The sequence below is a fragment of the Psammomys obesus genome, unplaced genomic scaffold, assembly GCF_907164565.1.
Source record: "Psammomys obesus unplaced genomic scaffold, mPsaObe1.curated_primary_1811, whole genome shotgun sequence".
Taxonomy (NCBI): Eukaryota; Metazoa; Chordata; class Mammalia; order Rodentia; family Muridae; genus Psammomys; species Psammomys obesus.
Genome location: NW_026596069.1, coordinates 4291622 through 4318104, shown reverse-complemented (window position 1 = coordinate 4318104; position 26483 = coordinate 4291622). Strand labels below are relative to the sequence as shown.

Here is a 26483-nt window from a genome sequence, read left to right as displayed (position 1 = left end):
GGCTGGCCAAATGAGGAGGCTAGGTGGCTTACAGCTGTGAATGCTACGCTCGGAATTTGAGAAGGCCTCCTGCAGGAGCCGGAGGAGGCAGGGAGGCCTCTGAGGGCCAACAGAGCGGTTGTGCTTGGTGAGTGGTCAGCCTTAAATACATGTACATAGATGTTACACTAAAAAGACTCAGCATGTGGCGCACACGCACACACACACACACACACACACACACACACTCACACACTCACACACAATTAAAGAAGATGAGGCTGCAGAGAAGGCTCAGCAGTTAAAAGCACTGACTTTTTTCAGAGGAGCTGGGTTGACTCCCAGCACCCACATGTGGCCTAAAACCATCTGTGACTCCAGCTTCAGGGAATCTGACACCTTCTTCTGGTCTCCACAGGCCACCACATCCATGCGGTGCAAAGGCGCACATGTAGGCCAGTCACTCATGCACAGAAAATAAGAATCAATAAAATATTAAAAAAAATAAGTACATTAGAGGAGGTCACGAATTTAAAGGAGAGTTGGAGGGACACAGGAGGAGTTGGAGGAGAGAGAGGGGAAGGGTGGAAATCTTGTAAATACTGTATTCATGAAGAAATTCTCAAAAAAGAAAAGAAAGGAGAGGAAAAAAAGAGACGACTCAGATGACAAGACAGAGGTGGGATGGGAAGCATGAGTGTCACAGCCTGACTCCCCTCAGAAGGGGCAGATGGCTACAGAAGGAAATATGTGGATTTTAGCATGGACCCGAAGTATCTTTTGTAGAGCTTCTCATATGGCCCACAGAACTGGGAAAACTGTCAGAATCAAAATGAAGTCCTTTGTGTCAAACGTTTAGTGATGACAGTGACAATAAAGCAGGGACACTGGGAGGGCTCTCAGGACCGTATGCCCACGATGGGTAGGCAGGAACAGGAGGGCCGCTGCCAGCCAGCCTAGCCAATCGGTGAGCTTCCGACTCAGTGAGAGACGCCCTATCAGAAATCAGGTGGAGCCTGGAGGGATGGCTCAGGAGTCAGGAGCACAAGCAGAGGGCTGGAGCTGGGTTTCCAGCATCACATTTTGTGGCTCACAACTGCCCCTAACTCCAGCTGCAAGGCAATTGACACCCTTTCCTGGCTTCATCAGGCACTCACATACTTACACACAAGGCACATAACATCAGCCTCTGTTCTCCGTGTGCACATACCCCCCCTCCCCTCACGTTTACACCATGCACACGAACTCAAACCGAACTGCCACTAAATCTGTTTTTAAAGACAGGCTGGCCTCAATGTCACAGTCTTTCTAACTCTAAACCCCTTACGGTCTAGCAAGATGATTCAGCAGACAAAGATGCTTGCAAACAAGCCTGATGGCCTTCGTTTGATCCAAGGGACCGGCATGGGGGGCGGGGGGGGGGCGACACCAGCAAGTTGCCCGCTGACTTCCACAAGTGCACTGTGGCACCTGTGTGTGCACACTTAAATGAACATATTATTGCAAGCACGAGGGCTTACGTTCGGGTCCCCAGAACTCATGTAAAATGCTGGGCCTGCTGGCACATGCCTATAATCCCGAGGCAATCTCTTGGGGAAGTGAGACTGCAATCCAGGCTTGCAGTCAACCAGCTTAGCCCACTTGGTGAAGATCCAAGTCAGCGTCTCAACCAAAAGGTGGAATGCACCTAAGGTTGACTTCTGACCTTCATATCCTTATACATACATGTATGTTTGTACATATACATGTTCATACCTCCATAAGATAAAAAATAAAAACCACAGAAATGGGGGAAGAGAAATGAACTATGTCCAGCAGCTACCTGAGGCCAAGGTAACACGTGTCTGGGCCATCCCTGCCAGGGACTACACCCAAGGGAAGGGCACAGAGCCTGTCCTTAGGGTGGCCTTGTGAGCACACTGCAGGGCCTCTTGCTGTAAACAGACAATGACTGTAGGACACTAACCCTGGCACAAGGCATCTGGCTTGACCCCCTCCTCACCCTCCTTCCTGTCTTCCCTTCCCCAACTCTCCAGTCAGCATTAGAGCCCGAATCCTTGCTCTGTCTACTCCTGCCTTTCCCTTTTTGTCTTCTCTATGGTTCCCCATTGCAGCCTTAATGGTTTGTGGCCCAGAACAACTTCCCAGGGACCCGAAAACACAGACATTTCTAGAAAACTGGCTTGATCTTGAAATCCTATTTTAAAAGCAATACTGTACCCGCCCGCCTCCCCACCCCCGTGGTGGGTGTGTGTGTGTGCGCGTGTGTGTGTATGCCTGAAGGCCAGAGATCAACCTCAGGTGTCACTTTTTATCCACCTTGGGTTTTTGAGAGAGGGTCTCTCACTGGGATCTGAAGCTCACCAATCAGGCTGGGCTGGCCATTGAGCCCCAGGAATTTACTTACGTCTAATTCTCTCATGCTAGGATTACAAGTGCCACCCCACTCACCCCACCCCACCCTTTTTTTTTTTTTTTTGTCTGTGCTGAGGATTGAATTTGGGTCCTCATGCTTATATGGCAAACATTTTGCCAGCTAAGCCATCTCGATAGCCTATCTTTTTTTGTTTTACTGAGGTAGTGTTTTGCTATACAGTCCAGGCCTTAAATTCAAGGTTCCTGTGCCTTGGCCTCCCCAGAGCTAGGACTACAGGCACATGCTGCTGTTTCTGGCTGAAACGCTCTATGTATCTGGTGGCAAACACTCATCGTGGAAGTTTATAGTTGTCATCTGTCCCCTTCATGCTGCCTGGGACCACACACTCTGTTCGCCCCACCCTTGTTTGAAGGTCATGACCTGTGTCATGGCTGTCATGGCTATCACACGTGGAGAGGGTCATTCCTGTCCAAGTCCTCAGGATCATAGCTTACCTTCCAGGATGGGGTTGGCCTCCAGGACCTGCTGCTCAATCCATGAGTGCTGGCCGCTGACTGTAGCCAGGAACTGAAGGATGAGCTTGGTGGTCTCAGTCTTCCCAGCCCCAGACTCGCCACTGCCAGAGAGTGCAGGCAAATGAGGCCGCAGACAGACACCACTACCTAGAGCCTCTCCACTCCATATAAATGACCTCCCTGCTCCACCCCACCACTCCCCCCCCCATCCCCCAGGTCCACATCTGGGCCATGCCCACAGGCATACACTTTCCCATGAAGAAATTCCACACTGCATTTGCCCTGAAGTCCCCTGAGCATCTCAGACTATCTGTGATACAGGCATGCCTAACCAGTAGCTTTGTGGGGCACACGTGCTCCGGGATAACTATAACATAGCTCAGCACATTTGTAGAAGACAATGTCGAAAAGTTGAACACCCCTGCGTTGTCATTGCGTCGTCTCTTCTTTCCTGCTAGGCTGAAAGACTCTCACTATGATCTGGGTTGTTCCAGGGCCCTCTGACAGAACAAGTAAGGTAACCCAGTGTCTTTGGGATGAAATGTGGCCCCCAGGCCAGTGGCATCTGTCACCTGGATAGAAATCCAGGATTCCAGGTTGCCTGAGCTAGACCCAGTCAGAATCTGTGTTCTTATGTATGGAGCTTCCTGTGGTGGTTAGTTCTGTCAGCTTGACAGGCTCTGAGTCACCAACGGCACAGCCTCTGGGCATGCCTGTGAGATTGTCTAGATTGCGTTACTTGAGGGGGGAAGACCCACCCTAAATACAGCTGGCACCTACCCATAGGCTGGCACCCTGGACGGAATGAAAAGGGCCGATCAAGCTGGGCACTAGCGTTCACCTCTGTCTGTGTCCTGACTGAGGGTGCAGTGTGACCAGCGCCTCATACCCTTGCCTCAGTGCCTTCTCCACCAGGAAGAACCTGTGAGTCCTTTCTTCCTTCAGTGCTCTGCTGGGTGTCTGGTAGCAGCTGGCAATTTGCAGCAGGACTTGCTGACCGTCCTGGAGAGCCAGCTGCTTGCTATGTGGCTTCAATATTCACTCCAAACTCATGTTGAACCGGGCATGGTGCCATACCTTTAATTCTAGCACTCAGGAGGCAGAGAAAGACTGATGTCTGTGAGTTCAAGGCCAGCTTGGTCTACCCAGCAATTTCCAAACCAGCCAGGGCTGTGAGAGACATAGCTCTCAAAAATGTAGTAAGACCCAGTCTCAAAATAAAACCAAAACAAACAAAAAGGAAATTTATGGAAAAATAATACTGTCCTGGTGATGGTGGCCCATGCCTTTAATTGCAGCACTGAGAAGCCAGAGGCAGGCAGATAGATCTCTGAGTTTGAGGCCAGCTTGATCTACATAGTGAGTTCCAGGACAGCCAGGGCTACACAGAGAAATCCTATCTCAAAACAAACAAACCCTTCCCCCCCCCCCCCCCCCCCAAAAAAAAAAAAAAAAAAGAAAGAAGTGAAACAGAGGCTCACTATATTGCTTAAACTAATCTTGAGCTCATGGCCTCACAGATCCTGTCACCTCACCTTCCTAAGTAGCTGGGACCAGAGATGTGCACCACAGATCAGTGAGCTCATATTGACATGTAATCATATTAGAGGTAGGATTTCAGGCTGGAGTCCTGCTTAGGGCCAAAGCGCTTGCTTGGCATGCATGCCTTTGACTACCAGCACGGAGGTGAGGCTTGGGGAGCTAACTAAGGAGATGACTAAGAAGCCAGGCATGAATGGACATGGTAGCGCACACACCTTTAACTTTAGGTAGGGACAGGCAGATTGTTTTGAGTTCAAAACCAGCCCATTTTATATATCAAGTTCCAGGCTCGTCTGGGCTACATAGGAAGACCCTGTTTTAAAAGAAAGACATGGAGAGAGGGACAGAGAGAGAGAATAAGAAGAGAAGATGAAGATGTAGCTCAGGAGGTCGGGCACTTGCCTAGCACTCACAAAGTTTTGGTTTCTGTCTCCAACATGGCTTAAACAAACATGCTTCATGCCTACAATCCCAACACTTAAGATGACAGAGAGAGGTAGGAGGATCAGAAGTACAAAGCCATCCTCGGATACATGAAAATTTTGAGGTCACCTTGAGCTACATAATACTCTGTCTCTGAAAAACAAATATGACAAAAAAAGAGATTAGGTAAAAAATGGGTTGATGTCACTTGGACTTCCCAGCCTCCAGAACCATGTACTCTCCCGGTTATAAAGTACCTACCCTGGCTTTCTGTCACAGCAGCCATGAAATTGCTAAGATGCCAGGGCAAATGGAGAACCAAGGTTCACTCAAGGTGCCATAGAAGATCACCACAAGGAGCCAGGCACAAGGAGTCTGTCCTTGGCTTGAGTCTGTTTAGGAAGCCTCTTGGAGCAAGGGCGAGGAGGTGCAGAGACATAAAGACAGTGAGGTCCCAAGACACTTCCCTGTCTTCTCTGGAACCCTGCATTTGAATTCTCTACTTATGTGCCCATAGCAGAAAATAGGGGCTAGAGAAAGCTACACCAAGTTTAACAAATGAGAAGCCAGATGACAGAGAAAGACCAGAAGCCCTTCCTACCTGGGCTGCACGCAGCAGAGCATGTGTGAGGAAAGCTCATGATATTACAGGCAAGATGGGTGGTTGCTTATGTGATTGACTGTGTTTCTGTGGCTTCTGGCCTGGCACTGTTAAAGCACACACTTTTCCCAGCTCCCACTCTCAGGAGTATATTTCTTTAAAAATGATCTCTGCTTCTATTTCTAACCGTGTGACCTGGGGCTTAGAACCTCATCGGAACATCACTGGGAAAGAACTTTGACCTCTCCAGTTGGAGGTTTCCCTACCATTAAAATAAGAACACAATTCAGGGGCTAGAGAGACGGCTCAGTGGTTAAGAGCTGCTCTTCGAGAGGACGCAAGTTCAATTCCCAGCACCCACATGGCAGCTCTCAACTGTCTGTAACTCCAGTTCCAGGGGATCTGACACCTTCCCACATGCATGCATGCAGGTAAAACACCAATGCACATAAAATAAAAATAAATAAATAAAAAGAAGAACACAATTCAGAGGGGTGACTGAAGGCATGAAATGGCATTTACGCTAGGATGCCATCTGGTGTCCTTACTCAGAGAGGCAACATCCTGTTATTTGCCTCTTCCCTGTCATGCATCCCTTCAATGCTCTTAGCATCTGCATCCAAACATACTACTGCTGCCTGCCAGTCTACGGTTCTGTGACATGAACCCTCCAACAGAAGTTGGAGTCTCTTTCATCTGCCGATGTTTCGTGTGTTAGGACGGTGAGGGCCAATAAGATCTTTTTGTTTATTATTTATTTTTATTTTAAAAGTTAATTTAGTTTTATTTTTGGTTTTTCAAGATGGAGTCTCTCTGTGTATCTTTGGCTATCCTTGAACCTGCTGGGTAGACCAGGCTGGTCTCAAACTCACAAACATCCTCCTGCCTCTGCCTCCCAAGTGCTGGGATCCGAGGTGTGTGCTATCACGGCCTGGTCATTTTTATTTTTGAGACAGGGTTTCATGCAACCCAGGCTGGCCTAAATTTTGCTCTATATCCAAGGGGAAACTTGAACTTTCTGATTCTCATGCCTTCACCTTCTGAGTGCTGGGATTACGGATGTGCACAACCATACCCAGTTCACCCATTGCTTCACGCGGTGGGCAAACACCCTAGCAACTAAGCTACCTCTCTAACCTGGGGTGCAAAAGTATCTTGAATGAATGAATAAACAAACCCACGAATAAGTGAATGATGATTTCAATGCCAAGTTAGAGGCTCGGAAGCAAAATTCTGACTCCTCCTATTTTCCCTCAGCGGGAGGAAGGTGTGTGCCAGGGAGGCTAGGCTCTGACAGGCAGGGAAGCAGAGCCGGGCTTGGGATTAGAGGGGAACATTCCCCTCCCACCCCTCAGAGACCTCAGAGTATGGAGGACACATCTTCAGAAAACATATCCTCAGGGTGTGGGAACCATGTCCTTGGGATGGGGAGGGACACGTCCTTGGGGTGTGGAGGACGTGTTCTTGAGGCCTGAAGGGCATGCCATTGAGAGGGGGGCCGTAGGAGCCGTTCAGGGCAAACACCTCTGCTAAGAACGGTAGTTGAGAAGAGCCCCCCTGGCAACCTCAAGGCAAGGCGTGTCCATTTCTTTGTGGGATCCTCTGGGGCTCGGAGGCGATAGCTGACCACCTGGCCAGGGAATGGGGCCTGAGCCTCACCTGATGACGCAGCACTGGTCCCTCTTGTTCTTCTTCAAGTTGAAGTAGCAGCTGTTGGCCACGGCAAAGACGTGGGGAGGCAGCTCCCCCATGTGGTGGCTGTAGTAGAGCTGTACCTGCTCCAGCGTATACAGGGGCAGCATCTGGAACGGGTTCACAGCCACCAGGATGGAGCCGGTGTAGGTCTGGGGAAGGGAGCAGGTGGTCAGCAACCGCCGATCCAGGTGCCGCCAACCCGCTGGGCCTCAGCCTTGACTGCAACACCCCACCCCGGGAGCTGCTCTCAGCTGCTCGGCTACTCTCTCTGGGAAGACGGAGAGCCCCCTGGCACTGTGAACTTCTGCGGGCTTGTTCCGGGTCACACTGAATGTGCGGCGCCCTGCCTAGTTTTAGAAAGGGCTCAATAAAAATGGGTTGAATATATAAGTGAGTGTTTACCTGCCACTTTTTAAAGGTCTCCGTGAAGGCGGAGTGACATCTGCCGTCCCCAGCTAAGCCCAATCACCTGGTCTATGTACTTTTGGCCCAGGATATAGCCTGCTATTGAACGTCCTACCCAGCTGGAACCTCCCCCCACTCAGCACAGCTGCCCCTGTGGAGGTGAGACCAGAGATCCTAGGTGGGCACCAGCCGACCTACGTCCATCTCCAGCCGTGCTTCTGTTTCTCTGGATTGGTAGCAGAGACTGAGAAAGCTTCCGTGTCTGGACCACCCCACTGGGTAAGGATAAGGGGAGCTGTGCTGAGCTCCGGGCCCCTCAGCTTCCCCGAGGACATGGCACCAGTGAACTCACATAGATCTTGTGCTGCTGGTATCGGATCAGGAGGTTGTGTACCACACCTGCCTCGTTCAGGTCCCCGAGGCGGATCATGTCATCCACTCCTTGGACTGAGTTGGGGTGCATGGGCCTGAGGGCGCTGAGGTCTTCTGCATAGATCCAGTGTTCCTGTAATGACAGGCACCAACTCTCCACATACGTCTGCCCTCAACACCCCTCTCTTCCGCATTCTCAGGTCTGAGATGACTCTCTGGCCCCGACGAATCTCGGTTTGGGTCAAGGGATCCATCTGTGGCTCTGTGCAGCACCTGTCTAAGGGACTGGGGTCTGTGTGGCTCTGGGGCTGGGCTGAGCATCAGATAGAAATGTAGGAGCCAGAAGCTGGGAGTCCGCTTTAGCGTCGGGTTGCAGATCGAGGCCTTGGGAGTTCTTGGAGCAGAGCAGTGCAAGTAATCATGGTTTTAAAATCCCACAGTGCTACTCAAGTAGAAGGAACACTGTTATTATTTTATTGGCTTCCTAGGATTGGAGATCCTAGGCACAGTCAGAGCCTTCTCTTTGTAGGTCACTTGTCTGCACGTGATTCTCTCTAGAGCCTCTGGGGACAGGGAAGTTAACCTAGAGAGGAGTTAGTGACCAGCCAGATGCGTGCCTCCTCACTGTCCTTGACTGTCCCTGTCTCGTTCAGATGGGTGAGCTTCTAACTGTACTACTCTGAGCTGTCTGCTTCTAATCTGGACACTTTTGTCTCCTATTCTTTCTCCTCTTCCTTTCACCTTTCTCACCAAGCTGTCGCTCTTGCCTCTTTTTCCTCTGCACATCAGCTTTTGGACCTCCATCATCCCTGCCTCATCCCATTGCCTCACTCCTTCCTATACCCCTAATAGTTCTCAGTTGTTATCCTCAAAAATGTTTCCAAGACAAATATGTTCTTTCAACAAGGCAGGACTCCATCGTGGTCTATCCTGCCCAGGGGATAAATGGATTTCCTGGATGGTGTTAGTGAGCAAGTGCCTGAGCCCCAGAGGGAGGGATTTAGGGATAGCAACCGATACCAACCTTGCCCTCATCATCCTCAATCAAGATCTTCCCCACTTTTGTTTCTTTGACAACGCCCCCGATGGACACCCCAGCCTTGCTGGTGGAGGGAGGGTCCAGCCACACATGGTCACCCTAGAGTGCAGAGAAGAGATAGTGGTCTGAGTCCGATTCTCCCTTCCTTTTCCCACCAGAGACTTACCTGTCATGGAACTGCCACCTGCAAGCTCCCAGGGGTCAGAAGTTTTCCCCATCTCTTTGTCCTCTCCCTCAGATGTTCTCATGTGACCCCTCACTGCCAATCAAGCTTCCCAGTGTCTAGTCTGTCTAGAACATGAACTCAGCAGGGCCAGGGCTCAGCCTTCTCCATAGCATCTCTTACTAAGAGGGGGAAAAAAACCGGTCAAAGGAAACAAATGACATCTAAACTTTGTCCCAGATCATGGAAGGCAGTGAGGCAGGATGGTTAACAAAAGACTCCTTCTCACACTTGAAAAATGGAGTGCTCGGAGATGCCTTCAATACCTGGCATCTATTTTTTTTTTAAAGCTGGGCATGGTGGTGTATGCTTGTAATCCCAGGGCTGGGGGAATGGGAATAGGAGGCTCCATGGGGTTCACAGGAGTTAAGAAATCTTCACAGTACCCCAGCCAACGCTCGTGAAAATGCGGGCTGAAAACGTATACATCAGGTTCTTTTGCTAGTCTGCCATATCACACTGATACCATCCCACCACTATCGCCACAGAAACCCCCGGGTGATTTAAGAAACCTCACTGTGACAGAAATGATTCCAAAGGGCCGGCATAGAAAGGTGTTGTGTGGACGTCTCTTTGTGCTCAGGGTTGGGGTTAGTGTGTGTGTTTGTGTGTGTGTGTGTGTGTGTGTGTGTGTGTGTGTGTGTGTGTACACAAATATGTGGAGGTGGTCAGGGGCCAAAGCCATGTCTTCCTCAGTTGATTTCTGTCTTATTTATTTTATCTGAGATAGTGTCTCTTATTGAATTTGGTGCTCACTGACTTAGATAGACTGGCTAGCCAGCAAGTAGGGATTGTCCTATTTCTGCCTTCTAAGGGCTGGGATTATAGTCACACCACTAACCCTGGCTTTTTGACAAGGACTCCACTGTTTAGAACTCATGTCCTCCTGTTTCCTCAGCAAGGACTTTGCCAATTGAGCCATTTCCCCTCCCCTACATAGGAAGGTACTGGTAGTGAAAAGGAGGAAATGAGCAGCAAAGAAGAAAGACACTGCTAGAATACTGGATGTTGTGAGCAAGTGTTTTAATGCAATTTATAAAATGTACTGACATGCAGGTCAGAGGCAAAAGAGCTCAGGTGTCAGGAGACAAGTAAAATGAACAAGAGCCACCAGAGACCAGAAAGGAATGAAGGAAACAAAATGATAGGGCAGGAGACACAGCTTAGCAGTTAGGAGCACTGGCTGCTCTCGCAGAGGGACAGGGTTCCGTTTCCAGCACCTACATGGCAGCTCACAACCGTCCACAACTCCAGTTCCAGGGTATTTATTACCTCCTTCTGTCCTTGGGAACCAGACATACATGTGGTGTACGTACATACATACAAGCACTCACACACAAATAAATCTTTTTTTTTAAAAGCCAATCATAAAAAGATAAATACCAAATGACTGTTTATGAAATACATGAATGAGCCAAAATAATAGGAACAAAAAAAAATAGAAAGATGGTTTTTCAAAGGCCAGGAGAGAAGCCATTAATGTTGAATGGGTTTAGAGTCTCAGTTTTTCTAGAGATGTGTTACCCAACAGTGTGGAGATGCTTAACACTAAGCATGATAGAATGGTTACAATAATAAATTTAGTGTTATGCATCTTTGCACAGCGGTTTTAAAGGAAAAGAACAAGTGTGTGTGTGTGTGTGTGTGTGTGTATAGTGTTTCTTTAATCAAAACAAACATATTTGAAGAGTCACTGTTATTCCCATAAGCTTTCTCAATTCACCTTGAGAGAACTTGAGTAAACAGTACAAAGAATGAAAACAGATTCAACCATGATGCATCGTAGTGACATTCCAAAATCCTTGGGGACAAGGGGAAGATCATAAATAAATTTAGAAAGAGAAAAAAAAATCACACAAGAGATCAAGAGTTGGGATGACAGGATGGTATCAAACTTCCCAACAGCAATGCCAGATGTCAGAAGACAACAGTGAGTGGCTTCACAATTTTCAGTGGAAGTTATGTCCGAATGACCTCACATGCACATACGATATTAGAATCTGGGAGTTCTTCAGAACATGTGTCCTTTCTGAGAAAGCCACCTCAGGGCATGCTAAGTTCAAACTAGGCAGTAAATGAAGAAAAGGAAAGATCTTGATCTGGGGCCAGAGAAAATGGATACTGATGAGCTGCTCACCTTGTCTTATTTGCTTATGCTGGGACCCCGGCCCAAGGAATGGTGCCACCTGCATTCAGTGAACCCAGCCTAGAAAATTCCTCAAAGACACCGGCCTGTCTCTAGATTCTAAACTATACTGGTTATTATTATTATTATTATTATTATTATTATTATTATTATTATCAACTTTATATAAGGTAGTTACCCAGGAACAGAGATCATCACTTTCGGAGGAACTGCCTCCATCAGATTGACCCATGGGCACACCTAAAGGGCAATTCTTGATTAATGATGGATGTGGAAGGGCTTAGCCCACTGTGGCAGGTGGTGCTAGGTTGGGTTGTACACGAAAGCAAGCTAAGCAGGCATGAGGAGCAAGCCAGTAAATAGTAGCATTTCTCCACAGCCTCTGCTTCAGTTCCTGCCTCTGTGTTCCTGAGTTCCTGAGTTCCTCGGTCATGACCTCCCTTGAGGATCTGTAACCTGTAAACCAAACAAACCCTCTCCTCTCCAACATGCTTTTGATCATGACGTTTACCACAGCAACAGAAACACAAACTAAGAGGTAGATCCAATACTAACCATCGAAGAGAAAATGGACAAAATTATAGCAAAGGAAATCTCCTGCATACAATCTTAGGTAACATAACATAAGAGCGATTAAGTCAACAGTGGCCACATGCCCAATGGTGGTCCCTTATACATCCTACTTACAGTAGCTGTCTTTGTTTGTGCAGATACACTTCATTATGTTTACACAACAGAATTGCTAATGATTTCTCAGAAAACTTTGAGGAGGGTGGGTTGAGGTCAGGGGCAATGGTTCGGTGGAGAAGGAGCTTGGCATCCAAGCTTGAGGACTAGAGTTGAGCTCCTGAGCACCTACATAAAAAAGCAGGAGGGTGTGGGAGCCTGCCTGTGATCCAGTGCTCTGGAGGCAGAAACAGGAGACCCCCAGAGCAAGATGAAGATCTAGACTAGCTGAATCGACACACTTTCAGGTCGCGGTGGTAAGAGATTGAGAGAGACATCCTACATCAACCTTAGGCCTCTGTGTGCATAGGCACGCCCCTACTTGCACGCATGTCTACACATGTGAGCATGCTTTACACAGCATGTACGCTACATACACATACATACAGGGGAAAGGGGGATTTGAAGTCCTCTTTGGCTCCATAGAAAGTGTGAGGCCAGCCTGGGTGCCTGCTGGAAACGAGGGTTTAATGAGGGTGAACAGGGATGGATCGGCACTGTAAGCATGCAGTTGGTGGGGCCGGCACTGGGGAAGGTGCCTTTCTTGTGCTGAAGAAAATCAACAGCGGAGAACACTTAAAAAGAAACTGTCAAGCAGCACCATAAGATCTCTAGAGAGGTGGAAAAGAAAATCAAAACCAACAGGATTCACTAGTGCAGTGGTTCTCAGCCTTCCTAACGCTGTGACCCTTTAATACAGTTGTGGTGACCTCCAACCACGAAACTATTTTTGTTGCTACCTCATAGCTGTAATTTTGCTTCTGCTATAAATTATCTGTGTTTTCTGATGGGGGTCATTCACCCTCCAAGGGAGTCGTGACTGCTGCATTAAGAGCTTAAGCAACCTACAGGGACCAGAGGGCTGAGCCTCTAAACTTTCTGCCTATATAACTTGGTGTGCATGTGTTCCTGCATGTATGCATGTATGTGTACATGCGTATCCATGATTGAGCATGGAAAAGCAAGAGGACAGCCTCAGCTGTCATTCCTCAGGATTTTTTTTTTTTTTTTGAGACAAGGTCTTTTACTTGACTGAAGCTCTCCAGCTAGGCTAGGTTAGCTGGCCAGAGAGCCCTAGGATCCATTTATTTTATTTTATTTTTTATTTTTGCAAGGCAAGGGCTTTACTAACTGAGCTGTCTATCTTTCAAGTCCTTACCTATACAACTCTATACAATAGAGTATTCCCGGTCCATGACAAGGGATGAGGTGTCGGCCAATGGGAACAGAAAGAACAAAGGACCAGAGTGTGTAGTCTGCAGGGAGAGGAATGATTGGCTTGCCACTTGACCAACCCTCTCTATTGAATAAGCAAGCAGCAGAAAGCAGTGTGTTCAAGAGTTTGTAGAAGAGCAGATAGTAGTAGCAGCTGGATAATAGTTAGACCACTCCTGTGTGTCATGTCCAAATGAAAATTCCGCCAACTCCAAAAGGCAGGCCAAATATCCAGAGATGAGCTCACACTGGACTCCAGGGGGATTTGTGGGTTAGCTAAAAGCCAACATTCCTCAGGAACTTGGGAAGCCAGTTCCCATCTGCCAAAAGGAGTCATTTTCCTTACCTCTGGCAGAAGAGTATGGCTCCATTGACATATACCTGTACTGGCATATCAAAGAACAAGAGGGCTCCAGGCTCCCTCGGTATCACAAGTACTTGTTCTACATTTCAAAGTCCATGCTAGCATCCTAGCCCTTCTCACCTCTCCAGGCTCCCCTCCTTCCTTGTTCTCTTTACCAGGTTCCCCCACTGCTGCTGCATACTCAGCATTCTCCCTCTACTTCCATCTCTGGTCATCCTCCCTTCTCTCACAGATCGCCCTGGTGATGGCCAGTCTGCTGGCCATGTTCAGTTTCCTTCTTTCTCTCTGCTCTGGACTTCTCCAGATGCCCCTAGCTGTTCTCTCCCTCATACCTACGATAGAAACCTTCGCCATGTCATATCAGCCATTGCTTTACTTCATCCCCTTGCATACGCTGGGCACACCCAAAGAACTCTGTGCCCTGCCACAGAAAGGCTTGCGCATCCGCATTCATTATTCCTCTATTTATAATAGCTTAGAAATGGAATCAGCCTATGTGAGAAATGCTTGTGGCGTGTTGTTTGTTTGCTGTTTTTCTATCAGCCAGACAAGGTCTCGTGTTTCCTGAGCTTCCCCCTTCTCCTTTGCGCAAGTTCGCCAACGGAGTCAGACTGTGAAGTTGAATTCCCACCGATGGGATGATCTGCAGTTGATCATCTAGGTTAGGGATAAAAGGTAGACACCATTTTGGTGAGTGTCTTCACGAGCCTGGTTTGGGTTAGCCTGGTACATCCGCGTTCCTGGCCAAGTGTACGTCGGGAGGTGGTTGTGTGTGAATGTATGTATGCATGTGCGGTGACATGTGAGTGTATGTGTGTACATATACCTGTGGAGGCCAGAGAACAATCTCTGCTACTCTTCCTCAGGTGCTGGCCACTGTGTTTTTAGAGCTAAGATCTCTCATAGACTGGTATTGACCTACTCAATGGGGCTGGCTGAAAACTGAGCCTCAGAGCTAGGATTACAAGCAAATACCGAGCATGCCTGGCCCTCCCTTCCTTCCTTCCTTCCTTCCTTCCTTCCTTCCTTCCTTCCTTCCTTCCTTCCTTCCTTCTTTCTTTTCTCTTTTCTTTTCTTTTCTTTTTTAGTGTAAGCTCTTAGGTACCAAACTCAGGTACTCATGTTTACAAGGCATGAACTTTACTGACTGAGCTCTTTCCCCATCACAAAAGCCCCTCTTTTTAAGACCCTGAATTTAAGTGAGGATTTTCCATGCACAAGTGGCCCCTTTGCAGAGGCCCAACTGTGAGCCGCACTTGCTTTCTTCCAATAGTAGAAGCTTTCCTAGACCTCATCTGTCACCCCTTGTCTCTGGGTTTGCCTTCTGGGGTTCCTGTGACTCTCTTCTTTCCTTGAAACTGATTCGACTCAGCCTTGGGAAAGGTCCACAGCAAGTGCTGTTCTTACCAGCCGGAACACCGACATCCCAGGTCAGCAGCTCCCCGGAGCCTGTAAGAGAAAATGCAGAATGTCAGCCTCATGGCCTGTCAGCGTGGAGCCCCTGACGAACGGGGGCTCTGAGAGTTGCCAGCCTGTCCCCAACTGTCTTGACTGGAGCTAGGCTCCAGAAACAGCTCTGAATAGCTGGAGGGCTGAGCCACATTCCCAGCCTGTGGGCGAAGAGTCAATTCTTGTCCTCCTCATTCTACTTCCCCTTTAGAGAACACCCGGCCCTTGGCTTTGGGCTCCGTTCAGGGAGTAGGGCAGTGCTCTGTCATCCTGAAGCCCAAGTTCCACCTCCAAAGAATGGGATCACAGATGGACAGCCACACACTAACGGTATTTACATGGGTGTTTGCATCCAGATTCCAGGTGTCATATCTGTAGACTTTACCCAATTAGCCATTTCTTTAGTACCCACTTTGTTTTTTAAGACAAGGTCTCTCACTGGGACTTGGGACTCACGAAGTAGTCTCACTGTCTAGGCAGTGAGCCCTAAGGATCCCCCTTTTCTCCAGTTTTGGATTACAAGCATGTGCCACCAGCATGTGCCACCATGACCATGTAATCCAGAATTTTAACTTGTCCTATATGCATGGAAAGCAGTCATCACCACATATTCTAAGAGGGACTTGGCTACACACAGGCTGTTTACTTGTTGTGGTTTGAATGAATAAGAATGGCCCCATAGGCTCATATATTTGAATGAGTTCTACTTCACCAGGAAGTAGAACTCTTGGATAGGATTAGAAGGATTAAGAGGTGCGGCTTTATTGGAGTAGGTGTGGTATTGTTGTAGGAAGTAAAGTCACTGGATGTGGGCTTTGAGGTTTCAAAAGCCAACGCTAGGCCCAGCTCTGTCTCTCTCTGCTTACAGATTAGGCTGTAGCTTTAAACTACTTCTGGAGCACCATGCCTGTCTACTGTCATGCTTCCTGCCATGATGATAGTGGACTAAGCCTCTGAAAATGTAAGCTATTCTTCCTCCCCTCCCCCCAGTTAAATGCCTTCTCTTGTAAGAGTCTCTATGGTCATGGGGTCTCCCCACAGCAATAGAAAACTGACTAATACTTGATATAAAGCTTTTAATCAATATCTCATTATATAGCTCAGAATGGTCTTGAGCCAGCAGTTTTCCAGCTGGGGTTACAGACCTGGCCGCTTGATTTTTGCTTATATCTCAAAAAAGGAAAAGTCACTTTCATTAGTGAACAGTGTAACTGGGAATTAAGCCCAAATCAACCACATTCCAAACCTGCCCAGCTTCTGGCTGCTCTCAAGTGTGATGGGAACAGTCAGAAGAGAAAACTCATGTGCCCTGTCTTCGCACTCATGGAGATACCCTTTCTGTTATTCTGTTATTCTGTTATTCAGTGCAGCTATCTGAGTTATTTCTGCTCCTGTAAGCAACCCCCATGAAACCCGTTTGTCCACCAGGTTGGGCTTCAGTGCTATCTATCATTGGTTTGGTTTGTTGTGGGCTCTCTGTCTAGAGTGAGTAAATCTTTGTTCACATCTTCCCAGCAATCATTTTGCACAACTGGAGGCCAGAGGACAATCTCAGATGTTGTCCCACAGGCACCACTCATCTTGGGTTTCTTTTGAGACAGAGTCTCTCATTGGGCTGGAACAACTTGGCAAATAGGTTAGACTGGCTGGTAAGGGAGTGCCAGGGATCCGAATATGTCGGCTTTGCCAGCACTTACAAGTGCGTGTCAGATTTTCTTTGTGATTTGGAGTTTGGTGGAGAAAATCTGATTCACATCACAGGCTCTTTGCCAACTGAGCTACCTTGCTTGCCAAAGCTTTTCAACTCATAAGTAAAGAAGGAGAATCTTTTCCCTAATTCCGAAACCTGCCTCTTGTTCCTCCAGCCTCTCCTCTGGGGGTGAGGGGAGGCGACTATAAATGTGTGTCAAAATGCTGAGAAGACATTTCACAAGTCTTAGTTCTCTGAGGCGAGTCTGGTTCTTTCCATCTCACAGAACCCGGAGAGGTGTTGGAAGGAAATAAGACAGAGGAGCATGGCCCTGCCTTGGTCAGTCCTTTTCAACAAAACAAAAACTATCTTTCACAGCTCCTTCCTGCTATTTATTCTGTACATTTTGGCCTGTTGAAATTTTTTTTTAAAGCCGTAGGGACTAGTGAGTTAAAGGGTAAAGATCCTTGCCACAAAGTCTGATGACCAGAGTTCAGTCCGTGGAGACTCACATTGTAGAATGAGGGAACTGACTCCTAAAAGTTATTCTCAGACCATCATACGTGGCACCATATGTCCCCTGTGAGATACAATAGACAAACATCAAACAAATAAATAAAAGAGAGCAGGACTTGAGAGATGACACAGAGATTAAGAGCACTGACTGTTCCTCCAGAGGACCTGAGTTCAATTCCCAGCACCCACATGGCAGCTTACAACTGTCTATGACACCAGTTCCAAGGGATCTAATGCCCTCTTCTGCCCTCCTCCGGCATCAGACATACAGGCGCATAAATTCAGGCAGAACAGCCAAACATATAATATTAGATAGAGAAAGAGAGAGAGAGAGAGATCACCCTCAGATTCTGGCTTCACTACTCTGCTTTTCACTCTTCCTCTGCATGCGGAGCTAACTCCCAAAGTGAAGGGGCTTCAGTGGGCCACATTAATCTTTCTGTCCTCCTACATCAGAACTCCAGCTTTATTAGCTACTGTGGTAGTTTAGAATAGTTGACCAATTCTGTGTCACACTGCTCTGGTTTCAGTATGATTTCAATGGCCCTTATAGGTACCAATGGAAATGCTTGGTCCTCAGACTGGTGGAACCAAGAGGTTCTATGGACCTTTAAGAGATGGGGCAGTGCCCTTAGCTCATGGGGGACAGCACGCTCTTGAGTGGGGGTATGTGACCCCATCTTACCCATCTAGTCTCTCCTTGCTTCCTAAGTTGAAATATGACAACTTGCACTGATGCTTACCCCCGCCATGATTTGATGCCTTCACCAGAAGTCCAAACGGATGTAGCCTCCCAATCTTGAACTTGAATCTCCAGAACCATGAGCCAAAATTATCTTTGTATGTATTTCATACATGTTATGAAATACTATGTTGAGTATTTCACTATAGCCATGGAAAGCTGAGTAATAAAAACACAGCCCCTTTTATAAAATCCTTTCATGGAATGGAGACTGGGCCTCTCCACTTGGAGGGTAGATCTAACTATTTGTTTCTAACAAAGAGAATGACTGGGAGTGAGGAGTCCCACTGCTGAGACTCATTCACAAAGACCCTGTAACAAGGATTCAGAACACTGTCTGCCTGAGAGAGTCTCTAGGAAATCCTGAGACTCAAGAAGGGCTGGTGTTGGTGGAGGCTAAGATTGGACAGCCCCTTTCACTGAAGTTTCCTACCATGTAGTGGGAATTAGTTCAAGTTAGCTTGAGGTGGTTCATCCCCAGTCCTTGCTGGCCCCTGGACCAGTAAGCAGCTGTGATGCTGACTCCCATAGGCTTTTACTTCAAAATTGTGCCTAAAGGAATGAGGCAAAAGGAAGGGTATAGGTCATTTTATACTGCCTTACAAAGTGCCTGATTCAGGATAGGGACGTTAGGGTCTCCTAGACTTGTCAAAGAGGATTGGCTTTAACCCTGCAAGTGGGATTTCTTCTGAACGTCTCTGCCTCTCTGCCCAGAGCAATGCTGCTACCACATAGCTATTAGGCCACATTTCACTGCTCAGTTAGTTCACTTTTCCAGTAGGACTTCTACCAGACTCAGTGGTAGGAGGGTAAAAACACTGGAGGTTAAGGATGTAACTGGGTAGGGCAAGTTCAGCAATGAGACTGGCTTGTGACCAGACCTCATCCCATTGCTTAAGCAGAGCCAACAAAGTCCTCAAGTGTCTTGTCCTGTGCTTGATGTGGGCTAAAGAATTCTATCTGACCTGTGTTCTCTTTCAGTTGCACATTCTCTTGTGAAACCTCCTCTAGGGCCTAGGGCTACTGCCCGGCTGCTAAGAGTGCTAGGTCCAAAAGCAACATTTCCAGTGGCCATGCCCATTACGAGACCCCAAGGAAGCCTCATTTCCCTGAACTTCTCCCTATATGCCATGAGTGCACCAAAGTCTGTGTGACCAACTTCATCTCCTTTAGTCCCTAGATTATTCCATTCATGCATTCTTTATCTCAGCAAATGGTGTCCACACCTGCTGAAGGAAACACATGAATCTAGTCTTCCCTCACATCCAAACAGTTGATACGCTTTTTCTTTTGAAACTTAGTGGCTGCCAGCCATATGTTGTTCACAAAAAGCCTACATTAACTATAAAGACACAAGTTTTATTAAGGAGATGAAGTAAGAGTTACTTCACTCACACTCACCAAAGGAAAGCTGAATAGCCATACAATTTCATAGAGAATGTATTTCAAGTAAAAAAAAAAAAAAAGTGATGAGAAATGAAAAGAAATGTGACATGATGGTGAGGTATTAAATTCTCCAAGAAAACACAGTGCTTAGCATGTATACACCTAACAATGAAGTGCCAAAAAAAAAAAAGACAAAACTCTAAGAAGTAGACAAATTGAGCATTACAGTGAGAGACTTCAATGTGACTCTATCAGAAATGAACAGCATCAGCATGCAGAAAGTTAGTAAGGACAATAGACAAACCACCATCAGTCAAATACAACCCTACAAGTGTACGAACTGTTATCTTTATACACTACTTTGTCCAACAACGGCTAAGTATACATTCTTTTCAATCTCATGCGGAATATTTGCTAAGAGAGGTCACATTCCCTTCTGGGCCATAATGCACACCTTATCAAATTTAAAGAAGAAAGCCATGTAAAGTTTCTCCTCAGACTACGATGCAACTCAGCTAGAAATCAATAACAAAAAGATAAATGAAAAATTCTAACTTATTTGGAGATTAATAAATATACCTCTAGACACATGAGCCAAAAGGCCCCAAGGAAAAGTGAAATAATATCAGCTAAATACAACTGACCAAAATTTGTGAAGTTTAGAGAAGGAAGAACATATGGGAAATGTAGAACACCAAGAGCACATTTATGAAAAAAAGAAAGATCTGAGATCTATAACCTAAGCATCCATGTCAGGAAACTGTGGAAGGAAGAACAATATAACCCTAAAGTAAGAGGAGGAAAGGAATTATTATTATCATCAGCATCATTATTATTATCATTATCATTATTTGTGTTTTTGAGTCAGGGGTTTCTCTGTGTAGCTTTGGCTGTTCCAGAAATCAGTCTGTAGACTTTGGCTAGCTTTAAACTCAGACATCCACCTGTCCCTGCCTCCCAAGTGCTAAGAAATGATTTTCTTTAAAGTAGATCAGAAGTTGGTACAACAACAGCAAACCAGGAGATCGAAAAAGAAAAATCAATATTACCAGAAGCTGACCCCCTCCCCCCAAAAAAAACCTTAATAAAATTAAGAAACACACAAAACACAAATTCCTAGTGCCCACGATGAAAAATGGTGATCCCTGTAATCCCAGATGGGGAGGCTGAGACGGGCAGAACTCTGAAACTTGTTGGTCAACTTGTAGATAAATCTGTGGGCTCCAGGCTTATTAAGGACCTTTATTCAAAAAATAACGTAGAGGGCTGACAAGATGCCTCAGCAGGATAAAAACACTTGCTTCACAAATCTGACAGTGTGACTTTCATCCCCAGAAGGCACATAAAAAAAACCAGATTAGGTAACATGCATCTGTAGTCCCAACAATCCTACAGTCAGACAGGAGGACCACCTGGGAGCTTACAGGCCTGCTAGTGGGGGTATGCAGCACAGCAGAGACAAGAGACCCTGCCTCAAAGAGGAGAAAGGGGAGCATCAACTCCCGAAGCTGTCTTCTGATCACCACGAGTGTACCACAGAGATTTATGCATACACACATAGACACACACACACCATACTATACCAATGGAAAAATAAAGTAAAATTTTAAATTAAATAATGCAGAAAGTGACTGAGGAAAACACTCAATGTCCACCTCTGGCCTACGTGTGCATGCACACATACACACAAAGACACACCACTGTGGTGCTATTCTTCCCCTTAGGGTACGGAGCTTCCCAGGAACACTTGCTTCTTTGAGCTCTTTAAAGCTTCATCCTTCATCTCACCAACCAAGAGGATTTTAAAAGATAGAAAATTTGGAAGCTGGAGAGAGGACTCCACAGTTAAGCCCACACAAGACCCAAGTTCAGTTCCCAGCACCCACAACGGGCTGCATGTGCACATACCCACACATGGACACACACATACGTGATTAAAAATAAAACTAAATTTTAAAAGTATGCAAAACCCTCCATACTATACCTCTCTACAATTGATGACCCTAGCTTTGTGACACTCGAGAACATTTACTGGGGCTGTAAAGACGGCTCATCAGTTAAGAGTTCGAGTTGTTCTGACAGATGACCCAAGTTCAGTTTCTAGCACCCATGTCAGGCAGCCTACAACCACCTTTAACTCCACTGCACGAGGTTCCAACTCCCTCTTCCAGCCTCCTCTGGCACTGTGCTGACTCATATGCACAAAACCACACAAACACACACATATACATTTAAACCTAAATGAATATTTTTATTATGACTCCATTTTTTTTCATTGTATCAAAAAGTATTTATTTATCTTTAGAATTAGTGTATCATATTGTCTGCTGGTTTGAATAAGAATGTCCCCCATAGACTCACAGATTTGAATGCTTGGTCACCAGACAGTGGCACTATTAGGAGGTATGGCCTTGTTGGAGCAGATGTGGCTTTGTTGGAGGAAGTGTGTCACTGGGGGTGGGTTTTGAGGTTTCAGATGCTCAAACCTGACCCAGTATGTCTCTTTATTTCTACTGCCTGCATAGTCAGAACTCTCAGTTACCTCTCCAGAACCATGTCTGCCTGCATGTCCCCATACTTCCCACCAGGATGATAATGCATGGTTTGAACTATAAGCCAGCACCATTTTTTTTAAATAAGAGTTTCTGTAGTCTTAGTGTCTCTTCACAGCATAAAACCTTAACTAAGACAGAAGTTGGTACCAGGAGTGGGGCGTTGCTGTCATAGGCCAGACTGTGTTTATGTTTATGGATAATTTTGGGACTTTGGACTTGAAAAGCAGTTAAACACTTAAAGTGGGGCTTAATGGTCTATACTGGTAGGAACATGAAAGACAGTGTTTCTGTGAGTGATTTGAACTATGGGGTCAGGGCTCAAAAGGTTTCCGATGAGAATAATATTGGGATGTGGCCTAGAGATTGATCTTGTGATATTTTGGAGAAAAATATGGCTGCTTCCTCCCTAATTAAAAAAAATATGTCTGTGCCTAAATTGAAGAGTTATAGATTAAGAGCTTTAGCAGAGATTATCAAACAGCCTAGTAGTAACTGTGTTGCTTAGGTTTTACTGGCTATGTTTACACAGATTGAAAGACCCCAGCCTCACCCTAAGTTAAACATAGCTAATGCCATTTTGTGAGACACCACTGTTTTGTAAGAAACCCAGCTGTGTCACCCACTTGGGATATCTGCGGTCAGGGTGCCCCAGTCGAACTAAAAACAGTTTGTATTAATCACCCTCATGGATATCTGTGAGACTGTTCCAGTTAAGATAAGGGTCCTAAGGAAAACAACAGGTGGTGGGCCACGTCAAGGAGTCATCATGACCATTGTGACCACCCAGTTCCTGGAATCTTGGTGTCCCTGCCAAACTTTGACGCAAACCGTGGTCTCGTGTAAACGTACCAATCAGCCCCCTGTAACCATGCCTCTCGCTTCTGTACCAGTGCTTCTGCTCTAAAACCCTATAAAAACCCCAGTTTTTCCCCAAGGAGGCGCGGAAGTCTCCCGAATGACTTTTCGCCCCGGGTACCCGTGTATCAAAATAAAAGCCTCTTGCTGTTTGCATCCGAACGCCTGGGCTCGTTGATCCTTGGGCAGGGGTCTCTCAGACGAAAGATACCCTCCGGGGATCTTTCAAGATCTATAACGAAAAGGAGCAAGCTGAGCAAGAAAAAGACAAAATGTACAGTTTGAGGAGAAAAAGAGCACCAGGAAAAAATTTAAGGAAAATCCTGATCATAATTTAAATACAGGAAGTAATGACCTCGTGGCAAGACCCTAGCTGGCTAAGCTTTCAACTTGTGAAAAGGAATTAAAGAAAAAATTAGAGCCATAGTGGCACACGCCTTTAATCCCAGCACTCTGGAGACAGAGGCAGACAGATTCCTGAGTTCAAGGCCAGCCTGGTCTACAAATCAAATTCCAGGACAGCCAAGCTTAGTCAGTGAAGGAAACTATGGGAACTTTTGAAGTTGGACTAAATGCAGTTTTGCATTATGATATGGCTACAATTCTATGGAGCAGGGAGTGGAATGTAGTAGTTTGAATAAGAATGCTTACATAGACTCATAGATCTGAATCTCCCAGCTTTTTAAAAGACACTTTAGCATCATAACCTGCCTAGTTTTTTTAGCTTATAGTCTGTCTCATACACCACCCCTACACACAAGATACCCTGAACTTCGTGCAGGTCTTGAAATACCACATTTATCTTTGTGTCTCTATATTTGATCTGGGTTTGGAGCACACATTTCATGTATGTACACACACACACACTCATGTACATATACACACAGACTCTAGTCACATTACCTACAGTAGTTTCTGTTTTCTAACTTAGCACTTGGCCCTGTTTTTATCTGGCATTGTATGTAGCTCTCCCAAAACTGTGTGAAGCTTGAAAACTCACTGTGCAGAACTCACAGAAGCAGCTCACATCCTGACTTCTAAATGATGGATGAATAGATAGATAGATAGATAGATAGATAGATAGATAGATAGATAGATGTAAGATAGTGAATTAATAAATACATTAGTGGGGGAGTATATAGATAAATAGATAGAGGGGTGTGTGAGTGAATGGATAAGTAGGATAGAAAGATAGACGGGTGATAGATGGATAAGATAGATAAGTAGATAGTAGATAGATAGAAAGATGGATAGATAGATAGATAGATAGATAGATAGATAGATAGATAGACAGACATATAGACCTGCCCAGAAAGGCAGATGAGGCATTGTCTTGAAGAGAAAACTGTTATGTTTGAAAGTCTCTGCTTTTGGGGAATGTGAGGCCTTAATCCTAGCCCAGTCCCCTTTGTGAGCACTGAAAAAAAAAAAATGGAATTGAGCACATGAGGCCAGCATCCCAGCTAACTCAAAAAGCCATAATGAGGTGACCATCCTCACGGGGACAGAGTTATGAATGACTTTTGGCTCTCAAAGCCATCCACAGAATTTTCACACTAGTGTCTCTCCCAGGTGTCACTGAACTTGAGCATGGGGGCAGTAGGGGAGAAATTACCAAAAGACACTTGTGAAATGGGGCTGGGAAGAAATCAAAGTGTTGAAGGAGGAGTTATGGGAGCTATGTGCCGGGGGCTTGTGCCAGAGTTTGTAGGGAGCTTTGTCCAGATTCTCTCACATAAGCCACAGAACCTGGGCTCTTCTTAGAGACCTCTTGTATTACAGATGAGGAGACTAAGTGCCCAAAAGAAAATCCAGCATTGACCCTGGCCTGTGTGAAATATCAGCCTCAAGGATATCAAAGTTTTGCCTACCAAAGAGGTATGAGTATTCTCTGGGCAGGAAGGACATCTGCTGCTTGGTAAGACATGAGTAAGTCAGAGACACTCTCCTGGATCAGCAGAGAGTGCCTGCTCCCCACTCGGCCCCAGTGACTCCAAGGCATGGGAGTCACTACCCAAGAAAAGGGAAGGCTGATATGGGAGGGAAGAGCCACAACCCAGGACACTCCAGCAGGAGACAGGATTTAGGCCAGACTACCCTGAATTCAGGACTAACCCAGCCTCTCCAGTGGCTCCAGAGGAAGCCCAGAGAAGGTCATTGTCAATGGTCAGCCAAAGAGAAAGGGCTGCCATAGTCCAAGAAATAAAAAGCTATTATGTTTCTCTCATACAAGAGCAAGTTTGTTTCCTTCCTGACTTCCTGCTTTTCTTCCCATCTTTCTGCCTTTCTTCCTGTCATCCTCCTTTCCTTCCTGTCTGTTTTCTTCTTATCTATCTATCTATCTATCTACCTACCTACCTACCTACCTACCTACCTACCTACCTACTTACCTATCTGCTTTGAGACAGGGTCTCATATAGAAGTCCTCAGACTCATTCTGGATCCAACAATAACCTTGAACTTCTGATCTTCCTCCTGTCTCTCAAGGACTGGGACTGCAGGCCTGCATCACCACATCCAGTTTACACACTGTGGGAGACTGAACCCAGGGTGTAGTTCACACTACCAAACAGCCTACCAACAGGACCACACCCCAGGTGTTGTGTTACAGAATTTATTAGGGTGCAATATTCCTTTCAATTGCATAATAATAATATATATGTGTGTGTGTGATGTATATATATGTGTAATGTTTTTATAATCATTCATACTTGGGATAAATGAAGCTTGGCAGAGTAAAAAGATTTACCCAAGATCATACACTGGTGGGGAGCCACAGCCTGTGAGTCCAACAGACAGGGTTCCTGGCAGGGGCACAGGGAAGGGGATGGGACGGGAGGGGCAAAAAAGGGGGGAAGAAGGGAAGAGGGAAGAGGATGCCGAGAAAGGCCCTGAGATCTCAAGAGGCTGCATAAATGACCTATGGAAGATGGAGACTTGTGGCCCAGGGCTTTGTGCCTGAGACCTTTCCCAGCTCTCTAACCCACTTCCATTCTTTTCTCCCAGCTGCACTACATTTTATTACCTTGATCTTCTCTTCATCTTGCTTTCTCGTTTGTTTTTAATCCTATTCTGTTAATGGTATGTATGTGAGCTAATACAGCCACTGTTATGCTTCCTCTTTCATTAGGCAGGTGTCTTTGTCTTTCTTAATAAATGGTCTCAATCTCTATCATTATCCATGAGTTGTTGTGGAATTTATTAGTTCAAGAGCTGTGGGTACAATAGTCCTTTCTTTACTAATAGTCCAGTTCTTTGTTCTGGGCCACAGAACCTGGGAAATCTTAGTGGATTCCTTCTAGACTCAGATTAAATTAACAGGATATTACCAGAAAACTTTTATCACAGTTCCTGCTTGAGTGCCTGCTTTGTTCTGGGAGCTAGAGGTAGTTTTGAGGGGTTAAAAAAAAGGAACCAATGTGTCAGAGAAGACTGGCTTGCATTATTATACCTGCTGCCGATTGACCCAAAGTTCTTTTGCTCGGTTTGAGTTAGAAACCATAAGGGGCAAGCAGTACCAAGTGGACAAGCTTTCATCGGGGCTCAAGCACGAGGAAGGACTGGGGAGAGGGCTTGGTCAATAAAGTGCTTAATGAGCCTTGTAGTTTTCTTCCTTCCTTCCTTCCTTCCTTCCTTCCTTCCTTCCTTCCTTCCTTCCTTCCTTCCTT

The 26483-nt window shown here is 46.2% G+C and overlaps 1 protein-coding gene across 1 annotated transcript in view; it reads right to left on the bottom strand.

The window, feature by feature from the left end:
* Myo7b (myosin VIIB) overlaps positions 1 to 26483 on the bottom strand; it is a 73187-nt gene that overhangs the window by 45595 nt on the left and 1109 nt on the right. The window contains exons 2-6 of the mRNA XM_055625703.1: positions 15030 to 15071; positions 8934 to 9047; positions 7890 to 8042; positions 7097 to 7281; positions 2851 to 2972 (exon numbers count right to left, since the gene is read on the bottom strand). Of these exons, the coding sequence (XP_055481678.1) occupies positions 2851 to 2972; positions 7097 to 7281; positions 7890 to 8042; positions 8934 to 9047; positions 15030 to 15047 (592 nt within the window). The 5' untranslated portion in view covers positions 15048 to 15071. The remainder of the gene's footprint in view (positions 1 to 2850; positions 2973 to 7096; positions 7282 to 7889; positions 8043 to 8933; positions 9048 to 15029; positions 15072 to 26483) is intronic.